The sequence below is a fragment of the Lissotriton vulgaris genome, chromosome 10 (assembly GCF_964263255.1).
Source record: "Lissotriton vulgaris chromosome 10, aLisVul1.2, whole genome shotgun sequence".
Lineage (NCBI taxonomy): Eukaryota > Metazoa > Chordata > Amphibia > Caudata > Salamandridae > Lissotriton > Lissotriton vulgaris.
In genome coordinates this window covers 368,004,271-368,016,691 of record NC_141698.1, presented here as the reverse complement: position 1 = coordinate 368,016,691, position 12,421 = coordinate 368,004,271, and the positions used below count along the sequence as shown (strand labels likewise).

The 12,421-nt window shown below is 50.8% G+C and overlaps 1 protein-coding gene across 9 annotated transcripts in view; it reads left to right on the top strand.

Annotated features, from left to right (window-relative positions):
• DECR2 (2,4-dienoyl-CoA reductase 2) overlaps positions 1-12,421 on the top strand; it is a 98,823-nt gene that overhangs the window by 35,827 nt on the left and 50,575 nt on the right. For 6 of the 9 annotated variants that reach the window (XM_086941178.1, XM_086941179.1, XM_086941180.1 and 3 more), the window contains exons 2-3: positions 338-447; positions 1,905-1,973. In XM_086941178.1, the coding sequence (XP_086797304.1) occupies positions 350-447; positions 1,905-1,973 (167 nt within the window). In that variant the 5' untranslated portion in view covers positions 338-349. Of the gene's footprint in view, positions 1-337; positions 448-1,904; positions 2,732-12,421 lie in introns of those variants that run through there. The other 3 variants (XM_086941186.1, XM_086941185.1, XM_086941187.1) reach the window with 1 other exon arrangement.

Here is a 12,421-nt window from a genome sequence, read left to right as displayed (position 1 = left end):
ATACACCTAATGGTAGCAGGTATAGGAAGAAGTTTGCACCATCCAGAATCTAGAACTAAAGGATCCGTAGTGCCTGACCTGGTCTGCTGCCTTGGTCTTTTGAAAAGAAGACATATCTGTGCCAAGTTCTCCATATCAATAGCAGGGAGCGGCTAGACTGTGACGGTGCCACTGCATGCCCACCTCCTCTAGTCTTGATTGTTACATTAAGGCACTTCTAACCATATGCCATAATGCTAATTCCAAAAGTTTGCAAGTGTAACCTAAGAAACATACATACAGATGTCGGAGTTTATGGGTATAATGATGGTCACTCATGTGTTTTTCACTCTTTTAGGCAGGAGTCGCCATGTTGCAGACACCGTCCCCGACCCAGCCGCCTGAGGATGTTGACACTGATGACTGCCTCTCCAGCTACAATTACCTGTTCAGCCCTGGCATCCTCAAGTAAGTGCCAAAATGATTGGTTTCCTCCCCTAGTACTTTTTCACCTGCAACTGACCAGTTTCTCTGGCCAAGAAACATGACCAGTTGTACTCTAAGAATCCTTATGATTGTCAATGTATGTTAAAGAAATCTATGAGCTGCAAAAAAAAATCCTTGTTTGTTCTCACTAGTCTACAATCAAAAGGGCTTATAAAGCACACAGCTACTCAATAGAGTGTCCAGGCTCGTTAACTGCTGATCTCACAAAAGAAGGACATCATCTAAAAGACATCATTAAAAAACTGGTTTTCAGGCTATGTTTAAAAGAGCCTGCACACTTAGTGGCACAATGGTGCAGGGGAAGAGCATTCCAGCTGGCAGTACCTAGCGCAGAGCAGTAGGTGCCTCCTCATCTCTACGACTTAGGCACTACTGCCAGCATAGTGCATCAGCAGAACGTAGAGTTCTGGATTAATGATAATTGAGGAAGTAGCTTAGTTAGCTATTTAGGGTCTAGTCCATAGAAGGCCTTATGGGCTAGCACCAGTCCCTTGAACTACACTCTTGCCCTAATGGAAAGCCAATGCAAATTCTTAAGATGGACAGGGATAGAAATGTTCCTCAGAATGTTAAGCAGAACCTGGACTGTAGCATTCTTCACCAACTCGAGTCTTTTAAGTTGGTGTAAAAGGAGACCCCCTGTAGAATGCATTGGCATATTCCAACCGGGAAGTATAAGGGCATAGACTACCACCTTCTGGCAAGGGGCTGGAAGAAGGAACAAGTACTTCCTCAGGAACCGGGGAAGGCCAAAACATGTCCCAACTATGCTCACCACCTGTGATTGGAAGGACAGGTTGTTGTCAAACGTCACTCTGAGGTTCTTAGCCACTGTAGTGAAGTTAGTATAAAAGTGTAGTAGAAAAGCTAGGGTGTTCAATTTTGAAAGCATAGTAGTTACCATCCACCTGTTGAGTGCACTTCAAAATCACTCCAAATGTGTGTTCTAGATACACTGATTTTTCCTTTATTAGATTTCTAGGCTTTTAGTCCACTGATGTAATCTGAACATTTCAGCTGTCAGCATAAATGATTCATCAAGTGCATGTTTCAAACTTAATCTTTGTGTACTTAATGAAATACATTCTTACTTTCCTCCCTGATACGTATCCTATAATCATACTATCGAAGTGAGCTGCAGACACCGCTGCTCTTCCAGATGAAGCGCATGAGGGAACTACTTCTCTCATCAGACCCGCTAACGCCATTGCCTTGTGAATTCCTGCTTTTCTATCTTGCTATAGTGAAAGTCCTTCTTGGATACCTGTCCCAGTTTCTGTGAAATGTGTTTCAGAGGGATTACTGTATTTGAGGTAGAAGCACAGGGAGTTAGTGACAGGTAGAAAAAGGCCTGAAGACACCAAGCAGCCGGTTTGTGAAGTTGAAAACTCTTACTTTGTTCTTTTCCCTCTCAATAGGGACCAAGTGGCGTTCATCACAGGTGGAGGTTCAGGGATTGGGTTTCGCATTGCTGAGATCTTCATGAGGTAAAGCACTCCATTTGTCTACTTGGTGGGCTGTTGCCATAATTACCGGGGCAGTAAGCAGTGTGTCCAATAGAGCCGGCAATTAATCCGTACCTGCTACAACTCTCTGTTCCAACAATTCAGTCCTACTGCATTTGACAAAAATACCTCAATATGTGTGACACACACACATTCATTCTGACCAGCAGAGCCCCAGTGCCAGAATTGTGACCCAGCAAGATTCTTGCATATGCTTGAATACATCATGACCTGCAACACTTCAGTCTGTCCCAGTATTGTGCACAACTGTCACACAATACATGTAAGGATAAATGCCATAATCTTGACTTCTATTTCCTTTTCCAGTGTTGTGATTACCCCACAGCGGTACTGAAAATGCTTCAATGTTGGTACATCGTTGATTGTGGCAGAGCTCAGATGACCTTGGTGCCTTGTGATCCTGGGGACCCATACAGTTTACCCAGTGGCACCAGAAGAGTTGCCAACAGGATGTGGCACAGTATGGTGGTGTTAGAGAATTACAAATTCACCTGGAGGCTGGTTACACTATATTTATTGGATGTTATTGAGCTGCTGCTAAATATTGTGTGTCGAAAATGTATGTTGTGGCTTGAAACGTGGACTATCCAAATTTGGTGTATTATCGGATAGTTTGCCCAATGCCATTGGTTTCTTGACCGGTTAGACAACGCATGTGATGGTTATCACATCTGCGTAGGCAACCATTTTGGTAGAGATAAGTGGACATTCTCTGCATAGTAAATGTAGGAGATTAGGGTCTGCAATCCTATGATCACCCAGATTTTTCGCTTTTGTTTCACTGGTTTACGACTTTCTCTGGCTGTGGGCCTGCTAATCAGACCCACAGCCTGGCTGTTCTCTTTCTAAATTACGAGATGTACCCTAGGTGCATTTACCAATTGGTACTGGGCCTCCTTATCAGACCCCGTAACACAGGGCATAGGTGTACCCAGGGCCGCCAGGGGCTGCAGCATGTATTATGCCACCCCTGGCTGGCCTCCTAAATTTGACACAACTGGCTGCACGACAGCTGGGGCGAAGCCGTGTAAGCACCCTTCGCTTTAGGTATAGTAGTTCTATATCTAACCATACAATGGACACCCGAGTTCCTATCAGTCACTCCTATGGCAGGCCTTAACAATCCTGAAGGCAGAGTGCGTGGGCTCGTGAGAGCTAGGTTCAGGCCCGAGCCGAGCCCGGTTGCAGCTTGCGGAATCAAGACCCAATGGATGTTCCATGATAACGCGTACCATATCGGTAACTTCGGTGTCGCGTTATCAAGGCATGTCGAGTAAGGTGTCATACGAATCGGGGTGCTGCCCTCTCACCAATACTGGCGATGAGGTTAGCATTCCACCCTTCTAGAGGGACACGACATGTACGTAACTGTGAACCCCGGTTAAAGTTAACTAAAGCCTCAGCTCCACAAAATGGGTGCTGCCACCACAGACACGAGTCTGACCTCCTGCTGCTGGGAGTCCTTCCAGCGAGGAGAGCTTGGACAAAGGGTTTCCTGTCGAGGGCGGTGTTCGCACCGTCCCAGACAGGGTTTGTGTATTCTGGGTAGGTAGGGCTTTTGCGAGAAGGTGACTGCGGAGTGGCACCCCGGTGCTCACTACGCATCTGCCGGTTAGAACCAGTTCCAGGGGCGACAGCCCTGGCCTGGGGAAAGTCCGGCAGGGGAGAGGGGTGTAACTACCCCCCTTCCTGGTCCCACCCTTAGGGCAGGACCTAGTCATGTACCCACCCCTTTCTTTAGAATAAAGGCCGGAGCGGGGACCCTTCCAAATTAGATCATCTTTGAATCAAGAATACTTTCTACGAAAGGACTTCAAGACTCTTCTCAAGATTTCTCCCTTGTGACTAAGGAGTAGTCACCCTGCATCAGCGGGCACCATCTAAGAACTCTGCAGTTTGCTGCAAGTCCTTCCTCAAGGATCCGACGGCCCAGCTCGACGAGAACCGGCTTCCCTGGCACCTCTGACCTCTACCCACGTCATCAGCTCAGCTGTGATCTGTGGGTGCGACGAGACCTCGAGGGACCGGCCATCATCAGAACCTGCACGCTCTTAAACCAGCACGACCATCAAGGTAACTCTCTGGTGAGTGCTCTGGGGTCCGAGAAGCCCCGACCCTGAGCCGCTCCAGCACCGAAGTGCAGTCTCCCAGCATCTCCACGATCTGCGTGGGGCCCTTCTGCTCGCTGCTCAGCACGTTGTCTGGTCACTAGCCGCTGGCTTGTGCCCGTCCTTGACGACGACCGACAAACAACTCTGCTGGTCTGGTTGCTCCAGACTGGCCCTTGCTTCCATCTTTGCGAGAAGCACCCCGGACCCTCCTGGTCCACTCAAGACGCCATCTTAGGCCCACCACGTGGCCCTGAGATTTGCCAAGGCTTGTTGCCCCATCCTGGGCCCAGCGACGCCGACAGCATCATCCTTCGTGGGACAGCTCGCACCTCCACCGTGGTCGCCGACAACGCCTCCTGGTCCGTGAGACTGCAGAGCCTAGCGTCGCCCACTCACCTAGTCGAGGTGACGGCCAACCGGTGCCCTCCTGGTACCCTCTGACTACTGGCTAGTAGTACGAACTTGGTCCCCTCTGCTTTCAGGTGTCAACGATCTCTGATCCAGGCTTGGATCTCTACGAACTATTCATCACTGGTCGCCGGCCAGCAACTCCTTTTCTTCCGGCTCCTGGCTCGTCAGCGAAGACCCCGACGCCTGTAAGACTTGTGCAGCCGCAGCCCTCGTGGCTAGGTAACTCGGCATTTCGGTGCCTGCATAGCCTCTTTACTCTAGGGTCCCGAGTCCCTCGCTTCCGACTTGCCTTATCGGGTCCGCCCGAGACCTTAAACTTTCCGTGTCCTCGGACACTTGTTTTAATTGTGCACTTGAAGTATTTTCCTAAGAGATTTGGTTTGTGCTTAGTACCCTGTCCTCACAAAGAGTACAGGGCTGTTGTGATTCTTAATAAATATACTGTTTATTTTCATAACACTTGTGTGGTGTCCTTTCACTGGGTGTTCAAGGGGTACATGTGTGGTAAACAGCTGGCTTAACACGCCCTCTCGAGTCTTTAGCCTTAGACTGCTCGTATCCACGCTACTAGGATAGCTGGTCTATAGGTTGACTTACAACCAAACACCATAAGGGTCGTTGGAACGATACATAGCGGTCGCTAGAATAGCGAACGTTGCATATCGGGCCAACTTCTCACATTGGTGAGCAGCGGTTGGGATTTGAGCTTGCTGTTGTTTTACCACACGTATCCTAAGAATATCTTGTTGAAAGATCGCACAAGTACTATTAGTACATATAACTAAAGCTTAGAATACTCTGAGTTCTACTGAACCAGCTGTTGTAGCTCCTCAAGGCTTAGCACACCTTGGCTACAACTCTTAGCAAGGGAACAGTAGGTAAACACGTAGTGTAGGTAGGTGCATCACTTACACCACACTAGAAGCAGTATGTCGGACAAAGGAGGAAACTCTGGGTCTCCCCTTGTGTCAGTTGACCCTCCACAGGTCATCCCTTCAGGATATACTGTGCTGAACTTCAAGGAGTTACGACAGCTGTGTCACTCTAGGAAGATCAAGCAGGGGTCTAACCCCACAACGTCCTTTCTGATTGGTCTCTTGGAGACTTATGATGCCAGAAGGGCTGAGAAACTTCTTAGCTCTTCTAATCCAGAAGGAGACATGCCTCCCCTCGAGGGAACCAGAGACGATCCTGACCTCATCCACCTCGCAACTGAGAACGAAGATGTGGAGGATGATGAGGATGAGGATCCCTCTGGGGATGAGGCAGATAAGGGACAGGTAGAAGTCGTTAGACTAAGCAGGTCCAACTTAAGCAAACATGATAGTGGTACTGGGGGACCCCCGGCGCTACTGTCAGGTCCGCTTAACATTGGGAATGGACGAGCTCGATCTCTGTCAAGAGACTCTGGCGGATCCCTTCGAACCAATGGCTCTCACAACTCTTCTCAGAGAGGGATGACGTCCCCTCAGAGGAGAGTGTACGAAGCTAAGGAAAGGGCAGCTAATCTGAGGATCGAAAGGGAAGAACTTGCCCTGGCCAAAGAAAGGCTTGCCTTTGCTAGAGAGCAACAGTTAAGTGGGGCAGTCCCCACTGGTGGCAGCAATGTACCTAGCAATAGGGAAAAGAGTTTCGATACGAAACACCTTGGTAAGATAGTGCCCCCCTTTAAACAAGGGGACGACATCCACAAATGGATTACTGCTTTGGAGAGGGCCTGCACGGTGCAAGGTGTTCCCCAGAGTCAGTGGGCAGCTATCTTGTGGCTCTCCTTTGAAGGTAAAGGAAGAGACAAGCTCCTCACCACAAGGGTGGAGGATGCGAACGATTACCAAGTCTTGAAAAATACACTCGTTGAAGGGTTCGGCCTAACCACTGAGCAGTACAGGGTGCTGTTCAGGGATACCCAGAAAACGCAGTCTCAAGATTGGTCTGACTTTGTCGATTGTGCCACTAAGGCTTTTGAGGGCTGGTTGCTGGGCAGTAAGGTTACTGATTACAAAGGATTGTATAATTTGATGATGAGAGAACAAATTTTAAACAATTGTCAGAACAAGCTGTTGCATCAGCATCTTGTCGACTCGGATCTGACCTCTCCCCAAGAATTGGGAAAGAAGGCAGACAGATGGGTTCGTACGAGAGTTAAACAGAACCAGGGCCAGAATCAAGGTGGTCAGAAGAAAGCAGACCAAAAGGGTAAAGATTCTAAGGGGGAACAAAATGACCAGAAGTCTTCGACAGGTCCCCAACAACCCAAAGAGGGTGGGGGTCAGGCTCCCCAAAAGAAGAAAGAAGGCCAATCCAAAAGATGGTGCCAGTACTGTAAAAGTAAATCTCACTGGTTTAGTGAGTGCACCAAGAAAGGAGGAGGGCAGACTCCTGCCACTGCAGCCCCTAAGGCACCTGTGCCCCCTAGTACAGTCAGCAGTGGTAGTGCGCCTCCCAAGGGTTTAGTAGGGTTAACCCTGGGTTCTGAGGGGCGTGACAACTTAGTTGGCACACTCACTCAGGCTGTCCTTGTCAGTACAGGGGACGCGGACGTGTCCCCTGACGTAAGTCCCAATACCCTGGGCAAATACCGACAGACGCCTTTCATAAATGGAAAGATGGCTCAGGCCTATAGGGACACTTGTGCCAGCGTCACCATGGTGACGCCTAACTTTGTGGACCCTGGACAGATCATGCCAGGTACAGAATTCCTGGTGACCAATGCAAGCAATGTCACTACCAATCACAGTATGGCAATTGTAGCTTTCTCCTGGGGAGGGGTAACTGGCCAAAAGAAGGTTGTAGTTAGTCCAGACCTCCCAGTGGATTGTTTGTTGGGCAATGATTTGGAGTCATCACAATGGTCAGAAGTGGAGCACCGGACTCACATGGAAATGTTAGGTTTGCCAGCACATGTGTTCGCTGTGACTAGGTCACAGGTCAGGAAATGCCCCACTGAACAGGTGCTGGATCCTGGAACAACGGACCAGACACCTCCCAAGAAAAAGAGCGGTAGGGTTAAGGCTGCGCCTTCCCCCTTGCCCCAGGTCGTGGATCAAGTCTCAGAGGAGGCTGACCTACAGGAATTGAGGGAAACTGAGCCTAGGGAGTTCGAACTTGATCAAGTTGAATTCTTGGGTTCAGGGGGACCCTCAAGGGAGGACCTGGGGAAGGACCAGTTAGACTGCCCTTCTCTTGAACCCCTCAGACAGCAGGCTGCTGCTGAGGCTGCTGGGAACGCCACAGGTACCCACAAGGTATACTGGGAAGATGGACTCCTGTACACTGAGTCAAGAGACCCCAAGCCTGGCATGACCAGGAGGCTGGTTGTACCCTTGTCTCAGCGTGGTTTCCTACTTACCTTGGCCCACGAGATTCCCTTAGCAGGTCACTTAGGCCAGACGAAAACGTGGGACAGGCTTGTCTCACACTTTCACTGGCCCCACATGAACGAAGATACCAAGGAGTTTTGCCGCTCCTGTGTCACCTGCCAAGCCAGTGGTAAGTCAGGTGGCACGACAAAGGCCCCCCTTATACCAATGCCTGTGGTGGGGGTGCCCTTTGAACGGGTGGGGATCGACATCGTCGGTCCCATGGAACCACCGACAGCCTCAGGGCACAAGTTTATACTGGTGGTAGTGGATCATGCCACCAGGTATCCTGAAGCTATTCCCCTTAGGACCACTACAGCACCTGTTGTGGCAAGAGCCCTAGTTGAAGTGTTCTCCAGAGTGGGCTTCCCTAAGGAGGTTGTCTCCGACAGAGGTGCAAACTTTATGTCGAGCTACTTAACTGCTATGTGGAAGGAATGTGGTGTCAACTACAAATTCACTACACCCTATCACCCACAATGCAATGGGCTTGTTGAGAGATTCAACAGGACCCTAAAAGGGATGATTCATGGACTACCGGAAAAGCTTCGGCGTAGATGGGACGTCATGATCCCCTGCCTCTTGTTCGCCTACAGAGAAGTCCCACAGAAGGGGGTTGGCTACAGCCCTTTTGAACTTCTGTACGGGCATCCTGTAAGAGGACCCCTGTGTTTGGTGAAGGAAGGATGGGAGAGACCTCTCAAAAAGCCTGCAACCAACATAGTGGACTATGTGCTTGGCCTCCGCTCGCGGATGGCTGAATACATGGAAAAGGCATCTGAAAACCTTAAGGCCAGCCAAGAACTCCAAAAAGCTTGGCATGACCAAAAGGCTGTCTTGACTGTTTACCAGCCCGGACAGAAGGTGTGGGTGTTGGAGCCAGTGGCCCCAGCAGCACTCAAGGACAAATGGTCCGGGCCCTACACCATCCTGGAGAAAAAGGGAGAGGTCACCTACCTGGTCGACCTGGGAACTCCCCGGAGCCCCCACAGGGTGCTTCATGTCAACAGGCTAAAAGCATATGTCGACAGGAAGGACATGAGTTTGCTCATGGCCCTAGATGAGGGACAGGAAGAAGAGAGTGACCCTCTCCCCGACCTGCTCACTCAGAATCCTGACGATGGATCGGTAGATGGTGTTGTCTTTTGTGGCAGCCTCTCCGAACATCAACAGAGCGACTGTAAACAGGTTCTTCAGTCGTTCCGACATATGTTTTCTCTAACACCCAGTCAGACCGATTGGTGCACCCATGAGGTTGACACTGGTGACAGCTGGCCCGTCAAGAGTAAAATCTACAGGCAGCCTGATCACGTTAGAGACTGCATCAAGAGTGAAGTGCAGAAAATGTTGGAGCTGGGAGTCATTGAACCCTCGGATAGCCCTTGGGCTAGTCCCGTAGTTCTAGTGCCGAAACCTCACACCCAGGGTGGTAAGAGAGAGATGAGGTTCTGCGTAGACTACAGGGGTCTCAATGCAGTCACTAAGACTGACGCCCACCCAATACCAAGGGCAGACGAGCTTATTGATAGGCTGGCTTCGGCCAACTACTTAAGTACGTTTGACCTGACAGCTGGGTATTGGCAAATCAGGTTAGCTGAGGACGCCAAGCCTAAAACCGCATTTTCAACCCCTGGTGGGCATTATCAGTTCGTGGTGATGCCCTTTGGTCTGAAAAATGCACCTGCCACCTTCCAAAGGTTGGTGAATCAAGTCCTTACTGGGCTGGACGACTTCTGTGCGGCGTATCTTGACGATATTGCTGTCTTTAGCTCCACCTGGGAGGATCACCTGGTCCACCTGCGGAAGACGTTAGAGGCGCTGCAAGCAGCAGGCCTCACTATCAAGGCCACCAAGTGCCAGATAGGGCAGACACAGGTTGTATACCTGGGCCACCTTGTAGGTGGAGGCCAGGTTCAGCCACTGGAGAGCAAGATACAGTCAATCAGGGACTGGGCTCCTCCAACCACCCAGACTCAGGTTCGAGCTTTCTTGGGCCTGACTGGTTACTATAGGAAGTTTGTCAGGAACTATGGTTCAATTGTGACACCATTAAACGAACTGACAAGTAAGAAAATGCCAAAGAAGGTTCAGTGGACAGCGAGCTGTCAAAAAGCATTCGATGACCTAAAGCAGGCCATGTGCACGGCGCCTATCCTCAAGAGTCCGGACTACTCCAAACCATTCATTGTCCAAACAGATGCTTCTGAGTTGGGTGTGGGAGCTGTTCTTTCTCAACTGAATTTTGATGGTCAAGACCAGCCCATTGCTTTTATAAGCAGAAGGCTGACCCCTAGAGAGAAGAATTGGTCAGCTATTGAGAGGGAGGCCTTTGCTGTGGTTTGGGCCCTGAAGAAGCTGAGGCCATACTTGTTTGGCACTCACTTCAAGATTCAGACCGACCATAAGCCCCTCTTGTGGCTAAATCAGATGAAGGGTGAAAACCCCAAACTGCTTAGGTGGTCCATTTCCCTACAGGGGATGGACTTTACAGTGGAACATAGACCTGGTACTGATCATGGCAATGCCGATGGGCTCTCCAGATATTTCCACTTAGAACAAGAAGACTCACCTGGTCAAGGTTAGCTTATTGTTCCGACGTTTGGGGGGGGATCATGTAGGAGAGTAGGGTCTGCAATCCTATGATCACCCAGATTTTTCGCTTTTGTTTCACTGGTTTACGACTTTCTCTGGCTGTGGGCCTGCTAATCAGACCCACAGCCTGGCTGTTCTCTTTCTAAATTACGAGATGTACCCTAGGTGCATTTACCAATTGGTACTGGGCCACCTTATCAGACCCCGTAACACAGGGCATAGGTGTACCCAGGGCCGCCAGGGGCTGCAACATGTATTATGCCACCCCTGGCTGGCCTCCTAAATTTGACACAACTGGCTGCACGACAGCTGGGGCGAAGCCGTGTAAGCACCCTTCGCTTTAGGTATAGTAGTTCTATATCTAACCATACAATGGACACCCGAGTTCCTATCAGTCACTCCTATGGCAGGCCTTAACAATCCTGAAGGCAGAGTGCGTGGGCTCGTGTGAGCTAGGTTCAGGCCCGAGCCGAGCCCGGTTGCAGCTTGCGGAATCAAGACCCAATGGCTGTTCCATGATAACGCGTACCATATCGGTAACTTCGGTGTCGCGTTATCAAGGCATGTCGAGTAAGGTGTCATACGAATCGGGGTGCTGCCCTCTCACCAATACTGGCGATGAGGTTAGCATTCCACCCTTCTAGAGGGACACGACATGTACGTAACTGTGAACCCCGGTTAAAGTTAACTAAAGCCTCAGCTCCACAAAATGGGTGCTGCCACCACAGACACGAGTCTGACCTCCTGCTGCTGGGAGTCCTTCCAGCGAGGAGAGCTTGGACAAAGGGTTTCCTGTCGAGGGCGGTGTTCGCACCGTCCCAGACAGGGTTTGTGTATTCTGGGTAGGTAGGGCTTTTGCGAGAAGGTGACTGCGGAGTGGCACCCCGGTGCTCACTACGCATCTGCCGGTTAGAACCAGTTCCAGGGGCGACAGCCCTGGCCTGGGGAAAGTCCGGCAGGGGAGAGGGGTGTAACTACCCCCCTTCCTGGTCCCACCCTTAGGGCAGGACCTAGTCATGTACCCACCCCTTTCTTTAGAATAAAGGCCGGAGCGGGGACCCTTCCAAATTAGATCATCTTTGAATCAAGAATACTTTCTACGAAAGGACTTCAAGACTCTTCTCAAGATTTCTCCCTTGTGACTAAGGAGTAGTCACCCTGCATCAGCGGGCACCATCTAAGAACTCTGCGGTTTGCTGCAAGTCCTTCCTCAAGGATCCGACGGCCCAGCTCGACGAGAACCGGCTTCCCTGGCACCTCTGACCTCTACCCACGTCATCAGCTCAGCTGTGATCTGTGGGTGCGACGAGACCTCGAGGGACCGGCCATCATCAGAACCTGCACGCTCTTAAACCAGCACGACCATCGAGGTAACTCTCTGGTGAGTGCTCTGGGGTCCGAGAAGCCCCGACCCTGAGCCGCTCCAGCACCGAAGTGCAGTCTCCCAGCATCTCCACGATCTGCGTGGGGCCCTTCTGCTCGCTGCTCAGCACGTTGTCTGGTCACTAGCCGCTGGCTTGTGCCCGTCCTTGACGACGACCGACAAACAACTCTGCTGGTCTGGTTGCTCCAGACTGGCCCTTGCTTCCATCTTTGCGAGAAGCACCCCGGACCCTCCTGGTCCACTCAAGACGCCATCTTAGGCCCACCACGTGGCCCTGAGATTTGCCAAGGCTTGTTGCCCCATCCTGGGCCCAGCGACGCCGACAGCATCATCCTTCGTGGGACAGCTCGCACCTCCACCGTGGTCGCCGACAACGCCTCCTGGTCCGTGAGACTGCAGAGCCTAGCGTCGCCCACTCACCTAGTCGAGGTGACGGCCAACCGGTGCCCTCCTGGTACCCTCTGACTACTGGCTAGTAGTACGAACTTGGTCCCCTCTGCTTTCAGGTGTCAACGATCTCTGATCCAGGCTTGGATCTCTACGAACTATTCA